This window comes from Polyodon spathula, chromosome 16 (assembly GCF_017654505.1).
Source record: "Polyodon spathula isolate WHYD16114869_AA chromosome 16, ASM1765450v1, whole genome shotgun sequence".
Classification (NCBI taxonomy): Eukaryota; Metazoa; Chordata; class Actinopteri; order Acipenseriformes; family Polyodontidae; genus Polyodon; species Polyodon spathula.
Genome location: NC_054549.1, coordinates 35,025,934 through 35,040,152, shown reverse-complemented (window position 1 = coordinate 35,040,152; position 14,219 = coordinate 35,025,934). Strand labels below are relative to the sequence as shown.

The 14,219-nt window shown below is 38.0% G+C and overlaps 1 protein-coding gene across 7 annotated transcripts in view; it reads left to right on the top strand.

The window, feature by feature from the left end:
- Positions 1-14,219, top strand: part of LOC121328451 (IQ motif and SEC7 domain-containing protein 1-like) — a 151,905-nt gene that overhangs the window by 120,986 nt on the left and 16,700 nt on the right. For all 7 annotated transcript variants that reach the window (XM_041273118.1, XM_041273122.1, XM_041273119.1 and 4 more), the window contains 2 exons: positions 9,207-9,486; positions 10,447-11,708. In XM_041273118.1, the coding sequence (XP_041129052.1) occupies positions 9,207-9,486; positions 10,447-11,708 (1,542 nt within the window). The remainder of the gene's footprint in view (positions 1-9,206; positions 9,487-10,446; positions 11,709-14,219) is intronic.

Sequence of the window (14,219 nt, the reverse complement as noted above, 5' to 3'; positions counted from 1 at the left end):
TACCTGCATTTCTTTTTTTCTTGTGACTGCATCACTTTTGAAAGCTTGTTCAGTTTCTGTTTTTTGGCTGCATGAAATCCTACATTTTTCAGTAATTTATGGCTCCTGAGCTGTATCCAACTATCAAACACCCTTATTAGAGTTTGCCATACTAAAATCATAGCAAAGTGTAATAGTCTCGTGAATGCATGGTAAAGCACAGGTAAGCATTGTGAAACCAAGACAGGTACGGTATTATAAAGCATATTACAAACGTGTCAAACTATGGTAAATGCACAGCATTTTGGAAAAGTATGGGAAAAATGCAATGTTATTGTACAAATCTGTCATGGTAAACTTTTCAAAGGGCATTAACATGCACTTCTAGAATAAGATGAACTTGTTGTTTGTTGAAACCACAAGAAGACATTCCTCGGAAATAAATTGTCCTGCACAGTTTGATAATAACATTGAGTGTGAAGAAATTGCTACTTAAGGTTGTATTTCTTGTTTGGTATTTAATTGATTATTCTTTTCCTCTTTATTTTTTGCTTTTCACGCCATTGACGTGCATTTCAGCTGTTGCAGTGTTTGAATGGTATACAGGCGTATAGTTCTAAGGGCGGTGCTAGGTACATTTTCGCTAAATCTATGAAAAGAATTCATGAATTATTTTTTGCTGATCAGCTGTACGTAATGCCATCTGACTGGCAACATTACAATTCCACTCAATCAAAATCTGTATTTCTGGAAACAAATTAATTGTAGGAAGGCATCAGCCCAGAGTTTTAAAATAGTAAAACCTATCCTCATGTCATTGGAATTTTCTGTTATGACTCACTGGTGGCTTTTAAAATAGTTAATCACTGAATATTACACAACAGTCATCACCTAGATGTGCTTTTCGCAGACTGGAACACTTGAGGCCTGCAGTGCTGTACAGACTGCGGTCACAGTGAGGTCTCTTTGGCGTTTGGGTTTCTGCATTTTAAACAGCTGACAGATGTCATATGATTTACTTCATCAGTCAGTTGATGGCAGGTGACTGTGGCCAGTATGCCTCGGAATATTCCAGTGTTTCAGACATGTTTGTGTACGATTGCACATGTAACAGTCAAATGGAAGTTGTTGTTAATCTTGGCTACTTTGCGCCATGGTGTCCAGGGGTTGGGTTGGGGTGTGTAATAGGACCGCAGGGAGCAGCATTTTTTCATAATCACAGGAAAAGCCGCAGTAATTAAGGTAGAAGTGAAACCCAGAAGAGCTTTAGTAAGGAAAGTGCTTTACTTATGCCATGAATGGTTTATTTGTGATGACCAGGCTTTTAAATGACCATTTTTTTTTAACAAAGCTAGTTTTTCATTGTGTTGTCCATAGTCTAGACATGCAACATTAATGGCATTCCTCGATCCCAGCTGTGTAAATCAGTAAATTAAGCTTAAATAACTCCCAACAGAGATATAAAAATGAAAAAAAAAGTGTAGTATTTTAACATTCAAGTGTGGAGGATGTATCAAAAATAAAAATATATATAAAAATATATAATAAATGAGTGAACATCCTGGACTGTATAAACCAGTATATAAAGCGAGATGAGACTAAAATAACTGTCCTCCTTGTATGAGATGGGTCCCTGTGTCTTGTCATCCACTAATGCACTCTCTGCCTTGAGTCCAGTGACAGGTTTATTAAAACTGCTTGATGTAGATTGCTAGGCAGCAGTAAAGCAGTTAATACACACTGTAACAGAAACTTGTAATTGACGCCTGGCTTGGGGAGAAAATGGCTTACTTTCAAAGGATGGCTTTTATTACTACTGAGCACTGCGATTGGCATTCTCGCACAGTTGATTAAAAACATCTAATCATATGTCCCCTGTTTTTTTATTCTTTCTTTTTTTTTTTTTTTTTTTTTATCAACATAGGATTTTTTTTGCTGTTGGCAGTTCCTTTGCCAGACCACTGCAAATGCTAATGTGTACAAAGACTGTAATAGCCAGCAGTTTGTATTCACTACAGTAAAATAGATGGCTTTGACAAGGCTTATGCTGGTTACGTAATGTTCTGTTGAATGCATTATAATCTTGTGTTGGTGTTGCCAGTGTCTGCTTGCACAGTGCCAGCTAGGCTATGTGTTCCAATCTGCTCATAACTAAGTAGCTGGCTGACCGATTACAAGCTGTGTTTAGGATATTCAGCCAGAAGGGCCAATTTCAGTACTTTATTTGAGTACACTGGCCAGGCTAAATAATATATTTGTTGAATGTAGAAGCATAATTTCCTATTACAAATGTCCTGTTGTCTCCCACTGCAGAAAACATGCATAAAAAAAAGGCTAAACAGGGAATATCTGCAGCAACTTCATTTTGCAGCTGTCTCGCTATGGACAAATGTAAAGCAGCTGATTTTTGCACATGTAAACTATACTCTGTAAATAAACTGAATTGAGTAATTATGCTAGCTTTGCAGCATGTATATTCAGCAGATTTTTTATAAAAGTGAAATGAATGAATATTTCTCGCAAGCAAACATTTAATGTTTTACAGTACAAGACTACATTTGATATGCAAACATAATATAGACAGCAGAGCCGCACTGAACCATCTTATAAAATGCTAGTTGGCACTTTGTGGTTTCCTGTTAAAGTTTTACTATGTTGCCTTCCTTATAATGATCTTCTATATGTAAATAAAGTCTTCTTGGTATTTGTAACACTTTCAAGTTTCTGGTACTGATAATGTTCCATACTGTAGAAAATACTTTTAAGATGAGTCAGTCCGTTCCTAACTCAGTAATTATGGGCTGTTTTGATGTTTTCTTATCTTCTGTCTCAACTCAAAAGTGAAAGAAAAACATCAAGATAACACATGTTAATCATCTTGAAAAGTTAGAAGCTTACAGTGAGATTTTACTGACTAACAGGAACACTGGAGAGATGTACAGGCTCTGTCTGTGCCTGCAGCCAATTCACAGGTTTATTGCACGTTTCCTGATTGATATATATATATATATATATATATATATATATATATATATATATATATATATATATATATATATATACATAAATTATTATTGTTTTATTTTTTATTTTTTTTTCACAAGCACATGAACAAACTTGTCACTTTTATCCCCGGCATAGTTGTCGGAAACTCAGGGGAAGCATGGCCGACATCACTGTAAGATATACACTTCCCCCCCTTCTCTACTAAATTGCTAGCAGCTGAAAATCTTTGTGCCAAAGGCTTAATAAAGAAGATAAAGAAATAATGAATTATTATTTTAATTTTCTAACACTTCATTCTTGTCTTGATCATGTGGTAAATCGTTATCTTTGATGACCAGTGCAACGTTTGTACCACTTTTTCCAAAATATTGTTTAAGGAGTTCTAGAAACTATAATTTGATCAAACTCTGTGATATTTAAATTATGAACCATACACTAGAAAACGCCTCGTTTCCTTAGTTCACTTTGGCTCCCGAGTCTACCTTGTTTAAAGTATATGAACCAAACCCAAGTGCTGTAATTACTGGAAAGCAGGGCACATGTTATGAGTTAAGTCATAACCTTATAGGAGATAAAAAAAAAATGAAAAAAAACCTTCATCTCATAAATTATTAACTTTATTTAATTCATAAAAACATTTAAAAGGCATTATTTAAATACATGGTCATTGTACAGTAGCAGATTAGATTACTGTAAATGCGGCATCTTAATTTCGCTAATGGCCTTCAAGGTCCATTTTTGCTGCAATAAATGTTTGCGCTTTTTTTCTTTTAATGTGGGGCACATGTATGAATAATACATTTCATGGCACATTACTTTTACAGATTTTTAATAAACGCAAAATTAGCAAACATTTCTTGCTTGCGAAATTTGCTTGTTTTACAGTATCAACTGCAGCAAATTTGGCACAAAAAGGCTCCGTTTTCTGGTTCGAGTTTATGGTTTGGATTGTACAGCTGCTTAAGATTAAGAAATTGTTGTGGGATTAAAGATGTGCAGCGTGTGGTTTCATGTCAGGGCTGTGGAGGACAATTTCCTTGTGATTGGCAGTTTAAATTCTGTGGTGCACAGACTAACCCATCCGAAGGGATTTTAGGTTAGTAGGGTTGTTTATTTTTTAGCATTCAGAATTTTGTAAAGTCTGTATTTTGTCGCTCTGTGCTTCACAAATTTAAATAAGGGTCTGAGCCTTTACTCTGGTTAATGGTTTCATTAACATTGCCCAACAAAGCACAAAAAACAACTACTGGGGCAGATGGACTTTTAGGGAAGGGTGGGATTGCAGTGTTGATCTAACGATTCATAAGAGAAAAAGGACAGTAGGGTTTTTTTTTTTTTTTTTTTTTAAACCATTTCAGTGCAAACAAGCCATTTTTTTTTGTTTTGTTTTTTGTTTTTTGGTTTTGTTTTTTTGTTTTTTTCAGCAGAAGGCAGTGCTAAAGAAATGCAGCCTGCTTGGCAACATCCACTGCTTAGGTCTGTAGGGTTAAAAGAAGTGATTGTCAAGACGTCAGGAATGGAGGACAATCATTGATCTTCCTGTCGCTACGTGGATTGCGTCGGCAAGGTGACATTCAGGACTTTTCAAATTAGGGAGGAAAACAGTGGGAAAATGACTTAGCACTTTTATATATATACGGAATATATCTATATGATATATATATATATAATAATATATATATATATTAATATATATATATAAACACTTTACACATCAACCCAATATTACATACAGTTTCTGCAGGCTCAGAAATGTAGCCTCCACAGATAACTCCCTCTGGCTCTGCAATATGAACATGAACAGCTGCTGGTTCAGCAGAGGGGGCCTCTTTCCTTGCATTGATATTGAGCGGAAGTGTTACTTTTCAGGGATTCCTTTCAAACTGTGTGGAAAGGATACAGATCCTTGAAAATGCAGCTTCTTGGTATTCAAGGACTCCCCAGTGACACGGATTGGGGGCCATTCGTATAGTGTCAATATTAAAAAAAAATAAAAACTGCATTTTAAATACAAGTACAAAGCAATGCATAAAACATTACAGTACAAGAATTATTTTTTTTTTTTTGTTTGTTCACATTATCAGCTGTAGTACCAGTAAACAGCACTGGATCACCATTTCAGCTGTAGTACCAGTAAACAGCACTGGATCATGGCCTGAAAGTATTGAATTAGTCCTTTGATACAAAGCTTTCAGGGAGGTAATGGAATCATTTTCCATTCATTCTTTTTTTAACAAAGGGCAATAGCGGTGAAAGGTTTGTGTAGTTTGCAAAGGTGAACCAATCAAATTCCACAGTGGTGCATATGGATATTTGCATATGGAACAATATAACTATCAAGTTCAGACAAGATGTTAGGTGTGGAAAGTAAATAACACCTTTTACTCACCATCACCGGTCGTAGTGGCCACAGGTTTTTGGTAAATGTAATTTTGTTTTACACATGAGGTTATTAATTAAACACCCTCTAATTACTGTTTATATACATAGTGGTTACTGTAAATTACATGTTACTTACACATAATTCAACAAGAAGTTTCTTACACATAGTTACAATGCACTTAATGTCGAAATCTTTTTGCCAATGATACTATGTTTTTCAATATAATGTGTATCAGAAATGGGTTAGCTGAAGAATGTTGGGGTTATATCGTACTTAAAGGGTTACACTTTGAGTGTACACTTGCTTACGAAACGTCATACTATGATAATGACCACAGCTGAAACCTAAACATGTCCCATGCTCCCGTGGTCATGATCATTACTTGATATATTGATGCTGTTCAATTACGGGCACCGTACAGGAATGAATATTTGGACCTTCTCTTAAGTGATACTGGGAAGCATTTCTCCTTTCATTACATTAATTAGTTTTGTAATTTCCCATTGTGTGTACCAGTGGAGTACAATCTGTGATCCAGACAAAAAATCCCTGAGAAGCAGTGCTGGGGGGAGGACGGGGGAGGCACATGCTTTGCTTTCCTTCCTGGGGAGGACAGTGAGAACAAAGTGGAACCGCAGAGTACAGCGTGACCAACTGTCCAGAGATGATCTGTCTGATTGGTCTCTCCGTGGAGTGTGGGGGGGGGGGGGGGGGGGGGGGGGGGGGGGGGGAGAGAGGCTGGGCCAGTATGAAGGGGACAAGGGGGTCTCACAGGTCAGCCCCTCTTACAGCTGCTGAAAACACACTGTGTGTGTGCGTTAATCACATGGAAGACGCAAGGCACGATTGGTGGCTTGAGTACTACAGTATTCTCTCCTATACCCTTCCCAACATGTGTTTCATTTTACCCCACTCAATCGCTTTGTGTACTAAATGTGTTGGAGTCCCTAGAATAGAAAATCATTTTAAATGTTAGTGTAGTTGTAACTGTGACTGTTATCAGTGTAATAGAAATGCAGAAGGGCTTGATGGTGATGATCCTGGTACAGTACAGCATTCCATGTCAATCGCCAAACTGTAGAAAATAACCACAAAAACAGACACTGTTTTATGTCTTCTTTAAAAAAAAAATTTTTCCCCAGTTCTAAGGTGCTTTTTTTTTTTTCCTGGCTCATAAGCCGCAGTTTTATTGTCCCCACTTTCATAGTAAGATGGTTTGGCCTGTAGTTTTAAACCATTGATTTATGTCGAGAAAGTGGCATAATAAATCTTTTAATTTCATTGAATTTCAAATTGAAAAAAAAAAAAAAAAAAAAGCTGCAGCACTGCATTGAAGCAACCATGAGAGAAAGCTTTCCAAAAGGATATAAAGTGTGTTTCTGCTTCACCAGTTCAGCATAGACTCTCTGGAGTCTCCCTTGCAATTTTCGGTCAGGCATTCACAACCACTCAGTCGGGATTCAAATGGCTTCTGCCTAAATGAACAAATAGGAGGTTTTGTGTTGTATGGCTTGACAACATGACCACCTGATGCAGGAGTTAACAGAATCTGAGTGTTTCTCTTCGATGCTGAAAAAGCTTGGAATCAAATTATATATTTGATATTGTGTTCATTTCTGGTTATTTTTAAGTTTCGCATTTGAGTAGGCTTAGTGGAGAAACAAAATGTGCAAGTTATGCATTTTAGAGCTGTCTTGAGCCTTCCCCCACACACTGGTTGCCTTGGAAAATAGAAAAGATCAATATATTCCATGATTAATAAGATTTATTTATTTATTTTTACTGGCAGAGGAAAATCACAATTATTCAATTAATAATTAATATTATTCAATTAATATTCAAACTATAACCTGCCGGGGTAAGCCACAGCTGGATATTTTCAGAGTATTTCACAGTGACGGGAGTAATCCAATCACCTGAACTCTTATTTTGATGGTAAATCATGGATAACCAGGTGATTGAGTCCACAGCTGCGGACTATCCGAGCGGGATAGTTTGATCAAAACAGCCCTTTAAAAATAAATATTAATATTTTATTTTTGCACGGCAGGAAAGAAAATATCTGTATTGCCATGATCAAATCAACCCCTCAACCAGCTTCAATGTAGTGTGTCTGTTATAACAATCTAAACAGTGTCCCTCTCACCGCAGAGAGGACTTGAAAGTCCTATTACAGCTTTTCAAAGCAAATGGTAGAAATAGCTGAATCTCAAGTGGGTTTATGTACAGTACGTCCCAGTCGCTTTCTGCTAGAGGTGTTGCAGCATGATTAAACATGTCGCTTATCCTGAATGTGTGTGTGTGTGTAAGCAGTGTTGAAGGCTATTACTCTGCAGAGAATAGAACTGATTTACCAATATGCAGAACAGACAAGGAGTGGACATTCCTCATGAGTGCTTTTTTTTATCTGAAAGAAAAAACAAACATTATTTGTTTCGAAAGCAAAATTGTTATTTCAGTACTGTTTGGTTGCGTTGAAATGCAATGGAGCAGTGAGCTTTTGTCTTGCACTCGTTATCTGCGGAAAAGTGCCTTCCTCGTGAACGATATAATGTAAGATCATTAAAACTATTTTTGATTTTAATTATTATTTTTTTAAGTTATGGTCAGCAAGTCTGGGTTTGGATTTGGGTCTGAATTATTAGAACTTAAATTCAGCTTGTACTGACCAGCTTGGACTTGATTGATGCATATATATTGCCTTTGAGGATCTGAAGGATGTTGAATATGAACTGTACAAAACTACCTAGATACAGAAGAAATTTATATTATGGCTATGATCAGCAGTGCCTACTGTAGCTACATGCAATGTGAAAGAAAAATGTACTCAAATCTATCCTTGCTTTATCAAATGGTAGGTTTGCTGTTGTAACAGGGAGGAGGCTGGGCGCAAACTAGTGACCGTGCGCACTGCAAGCGAGCATCTTAACCACGAGCAAAAGGGCCGGACTGCTCTGCATTTGTGGTTTTAAAGCTTTTCACCTGATCTCATGGACAGGGGACAGGACAGGAACCACAACAGCAGTGCATCACACAACACTCTGCGCTAAGTTGTAGAGAAAAAGTTATACTTTGAATCTGTATTTGTATGTTGCCTGGCATGTGAAACGAAAATTAACTGCTAACAACAATCCTATTGGTCCACTTCCGTAGGAATGCATGTCATTTGTGTACTTCACATGTGAGAGTTTCATACTACAGACTTTTGATTCTATAAACTGCTATCACAGGAATCATGAAGCTCTGTAACTTAATGACCTGTTCTGTACTTTGACCTGCTTCAGAAACTTCTTAAAACAAGTACAGCTGGGTGTGGAGTGGACATTAAAATGCTTGCAAGCAAATACAGAGTTATCTATTGAAGCAATAAGTTTGATAACTTCGGGGAATTTGAGCGACCAATTTACAATTTATTAGAATTTATATTGCTGAGTTTCAAGGTAGGCGTATTTGTATTAATACTTTATAAATTCTTGAGCATTGTGGCACGCCATAATCAACGGGGGGGAGTAATTTAACTTTACTATCAAGCTATAACAAGCATATAATATTGGGATTGTTATTTCCAACCTACTTTTTCATGTGATGTCTTTGAGGACATGTATAATAACGGATCATCACCCAGCAAAAGCTGTTTGTGTTTCATTTTCACTGCTGTTGATAGGATTTTGACGCTGGCAAAAGAAAAGTGCTCCTTAGGTGTGTTCGATTAAGGTTACGTTAGACACCTTATTTCTTTCTATTATTATTTCTAGTTACAAGTTACAGTTAGAAATATATGTAAGTACATGCTGTACGTACGATATACTTACCAAGCTTGTTTGTCTTGTTGTTTCAGCGTGGAGGGTGACACTCCAGCCAGCGAGACTGGCACTTTCCTGGACAGCCCTTCAAGCTACGGTCGAGAACCCGTGACCCACACTTCTGCTCTTAGTCCTGACTACTTTGATCACCCCCTGTACGGACATTCCACATCTCTAGGGCAACAGCGACCCCGGCGACCTAAGCTGCAACACTCTACTTCTATACTGCGCAAGCAGGCGGAGGAAGAAGCAATTAAGCGTTCTAGATCCTTGTCAGAGAGCTATGAACTCTCCACAGATCTACAGGACAAGAAGGTATTTTCTTCTACAGTGTATATCTGTGTTCTTTGAAAGTACAATAGTTATTCTAATGTCTTTAATAACCCTGCAGTCACTGTTATAACCCTAAAGGTCAATTTCAATGCACATACAGTTTTTGACCCAAATTATGAGGTTTGAGACCAGAAGCTCCATTTTGTTCGGCTAAAAAACAATGATACATATATGTTGCGTTGATGAGAATCTCAATAAGAACTTAACAAAACCTTAAACTGCAATCATGGAATTATGGTTCCCATAAGCAGTGACCTTTTATTATGAGTCAAAACAATGCAGTATCCTTCTGGTTACTACAGGATTTAAGGAGTGGTGTCAGTAGGGGAGAACAGATTCTTTGTTGGTTTTAAATGTCATATTTTTTTTTAACTACTATGCTTCAGAAAGAAATAAAACAATGGGAAAGAGAACCTCTTTCATTCAGCTTAATTGTGGTTCTAGAAGTGATCCAGTTTACCCTTTTTTGTTTAAATAGAAATACGGAATTCTAAGTTGAGGTGCTCTTTGCATATTCAGGTGCTCAAACTGCATATTCATTGCTTGTAAAATTGTATAGCGATTTTTTTTTAATAGGCGAAAAGTTATTTTAATTAATTTTAATATATAGCATGGTTTTGACATTTGAAATGTGAAACCTGAAATGGATAAAATATAGGAGAGCACTGATGTATTCGGTAAGTAATTAAAGTTGAAATGTTATATATAAAACCTTTTTGCAAACCTATCATTTTTCTATACTAGATCCTTTTTGTATATATACAATTGCCAGTAGATATCTGCAAAATAATTGAATACAACTTTTGCATTTGCTGAAGCAGATTTGTGTGTTTAAATCTTGCACTGTGTAATGTATGTATAAATCTAATTCTGCATGTTTTCAGGAAGGGAGAGGCAGCCTATCCTACAGTATCGGATGATGTCTTGTTTTTTCTCATTCAGGTGGAGATGCTAGAACGTAAATATGGGGGACGTTTTATAACTAGACATGCAGCTCGCACCATTCAGGCGGCATTCCGCCAATATCAGATGAACAAAAATTTTGAACGACTGAGGAGTTCTATGTCCGAAAATCGCATGTCCAGACGCATTGTCCTGTCCAATATGAGAATGCAGTTTTCCTTTGAAGGGCCTGAAAAAGTCCACAGCTCTTACTTTGAGGGCAAGCAGGTCTCTCTAACCAACGATGGCACCAAGATAGGCGCGATCGTCCAGTCTGACTGTGGTGACCTGGGAGGTCCAGCCAGTGTGAAGCCGCCAGCCGCACAGAACGATTTCACGGATGCAATTACAGAGCTGGAGGATGCTTTCTCGAGGCAAGTCAAATCCCTGGCAGAGTCTATCGACGATGCCCTGAACTGTCGTAGCTTGCAGCAGGAGGAGGGTCGGCCTGATCAAGGCAGAGGTCATCCCAACATGGAGAGAGAAGTTGCCTACCAGTTGAAACCGTCACACAGCGTGGATCACCGCAAGCTGGATGAGATGACAGCGTCGTACAGTGACGTGACTTTATATATCGACGAGGAAGAGCTCTCACCGCCTCTTCCTTTGTCTCCGTCTGTAGATCGGACCACCAGCACAGAATCCGACTTGAGGCTTAGATCTGCTAACTCTTCCCAGGAGTATTGGTCTATGACCCACAAGGACGATAAGGTAGATACTGATACAAGCTGCCGAAGCACACCCTCACTGGAGTGCCAGGAACAAAGGCTAAGAATAGACCATCTACCTTTACTCACCATAGAGCCGCCCAGTGACAGCTCTGTGGACCTCAGTGACCGATCGGATAGAGGTTCACTGACGAGGCAAAACGCCTACGATCGGGGGGTCGCGAGTCAGCAAGGAAGCCCGAAACACATCTCTCATGGGATTCCTCCAAGAGGCTCTTCTCGAGAAGAAGAGCAAGCAAGGCACCGGCCCAGGCAGCTGGATAGCCACTTGGCCATCAACGGCACTGCCAACAGGCAAAGCAAATCAGAGTCGGACTTCTCCGACGGGGACAATGACAGTATTAATAGCACTTCTAACTCGAATGATACAATTAACTGCAGCTCGGAGTCATCATCCAGAGACAGCTTGAGAGAGCAGACACTGAGCAAGCAGACGTATCACAAGGAAACCCGCAATAGCTGGGACTCGCCCGCCTTCAGCAATGACCTCATCAGGAAGAGGCATTACAGGATTGGATTAAACCTGTTTAACAAGTAGGTTCACATACATATAAAGTGATAGGTCCTCCCGTGTTTTTAAACTTTTGAGGAAGAGCACCTAAAAATTCATGTTGAATATTCACCAGAACTGTAGGAATCATTTCATAGTGCAGCCTGTTCAGCCTTTAACAGTGGGTTACACACAATTCATTCAGAGCACTTTCATGAGCCACCATTTTCCTCATTCAGATCAGCATTATAATACACTCAAGTAGGCAATAAGCCAATTCTTGTTTGAAGACTATTATTTGAGCACAGAGTACTGCAGGTTTAGTAGAACGCATAGTCCAGCATGCTTTGGAGAGTTTTTTTTATACAAACATTTTATACCAATGTTATTATATCTAAGGAATTTATGGAGTATTTTTGAGTGGGTTATTATGGGCATTTCTGTTGTTCATCATGATATATAAGGTCTATACTGTAGACACATTTCTTGTACTAGATGACATGTATTTAGCCTTAGCTTAAAAATGTAAAAAAAAAAAGAACTTTATAACGTTTTCTAAACAAATATCCTAAACTTGGATCTGGGAGTTTACTTTTTCATCCATGAATTTCCTTGCCAGGCTGTTTCATGCTATTACTGTAAAACCACCATCTAGCATAAATGATTCCTGAAACCTGCCCAACCCAAATAATAATTAGGCTATAATCCACTGTCGTCCTGCTCTTTCTTAAATAAACAGATGACTTTATTTCAACGGCACCACTTTATTATTTAATGTGTCCCATACTTTTTTGTCACTGAGTGTAAATAGCAAGCTTCCCTTAAAACGTATCAGCATTTCCAGGAACTGAATTTTGTATATAAATGGATGCAGACATGAATAGAGATGGAGAAGCCTTGTTTATTTCTCAAAGCAAAGCAGGATTAACATTGCTGGTAGAAAGTTGGATGTGCTAAGCATGTGGTGTATCTATCAAATTCATTCAGTTAATAAAAGAAACTGGCACATTTCTCAATTTTCCATTTGCCTTGCTTAAGTAAGTGAAGTCCAAATACTGCATTGCTTCGTGGTCCTAGCTGAATGTTGTTGCTGAGTGGAGTCAGTTGTGGTACACAGTGAGGTCACTGATGCTTGCAGATTAGCTGATGAGCTAATTAAAAAAAAAAAAAATGTAAGCATAATTTACCGTATCCGAAAATGTCTTTTGCCTCTGTATAATTTTAAGCATCATTTAATTTTATAAGACTGCAGGGTGCTTCTCTTTTTGGTAGTTTAATTAAACTTGCTGTTAAACATCCCTAAATGTCATCTGATGTCAATGAGTGGCACATCGCTCCACCTTTTGAAAACACTGATATTTCCTGTTCCTTTTTCATTGAAGTTTAGGAAAATAACGTACATCTAGCGCAGCAGAGCTTTCAGTATTTTAGAAAGTAAAGATTTATGCAACAGTCCCTTAAAAAAAATTAATGCAACATTTAATGATATAGTAGCGATCTCGGTTACCGCAGGCAGACGAGGCACACAGGACGAGGCAATCCACACACAGACGGAGGGCGGGTGCAAACCCAAGACCTCTCGCACTAGTCCTGCTGCTGCCTTCTCCCGTGCACGCTACAATATTTAAAATAAAGTTAAAATGGTACTGTTAGTCTAGTAATTTTAATAAGAAACGTCAGCATACTTTCGTACAAATAATGTGCTGCCAGTGTTCAGTGCCTAATTTGTATGAAAGCATGTGTGAATAATTATGCCTTGCTTCTAATCTCATTGTAGTCAAGGACCTAATTGAATAGAGCTCAGGTGGCCCTTTTATTTCAACCCAATTAAGTCCCGTGATGTATTTTGTTAGTGCTTTCAGGATATCTAATGAGCTAGCTGCAGTATTTGTGTTGATGGATGCAGTTTATATTAATTGCTAGGAAATGAAAAGTTCATTTTGAAAAGACTCTTCTTTCAAGTCAGTAAATTAAATTGGTTGATCATCCCAGGGCTGTATACTGCATTTTATTATGTTTGAGTCCTGTTCGTTAGGGTTGAATTGATCAGTACTTATTGGTTCTGTTAGGATGCTTTCAAGGCGATCCCAGTATTTTAGGAAATTGAGGTTCCTGTTACATGTAAGCACACGGTTGCTTCATTTTTTAATGTAGACTAATTCCGTATTTACCTGAGTGATTGCAGGGAAAATACCAGTTAAATCTGCTGAAGAAATGCTTACGTTGGTTATGCTTGCAATGCTGAGTTTCTCAACTGCATTCGAATGGGGGGAAAAAAAGAACATGCATAGCTGCTCGCTAAGTGAAATGTGTGAAAGCCAAGACATCTGCCTACTATTTCACACACCCCATCCATACTGAAAATCCTGCTTTTCTAATCACACCAGCTCATAGGGCAGGATCTTCAATGTTACAATACAAAGTTATATCTAACCATTAACCGTCACTTTTTGAAATGCTCTTACATGTAACTTCTCGAGCCAAGCAACTCGATTTTGTATTCTGCGCTGTAGGTACAATTTCATATAGTTTAATGTGAAGTAATAGATTTGGAA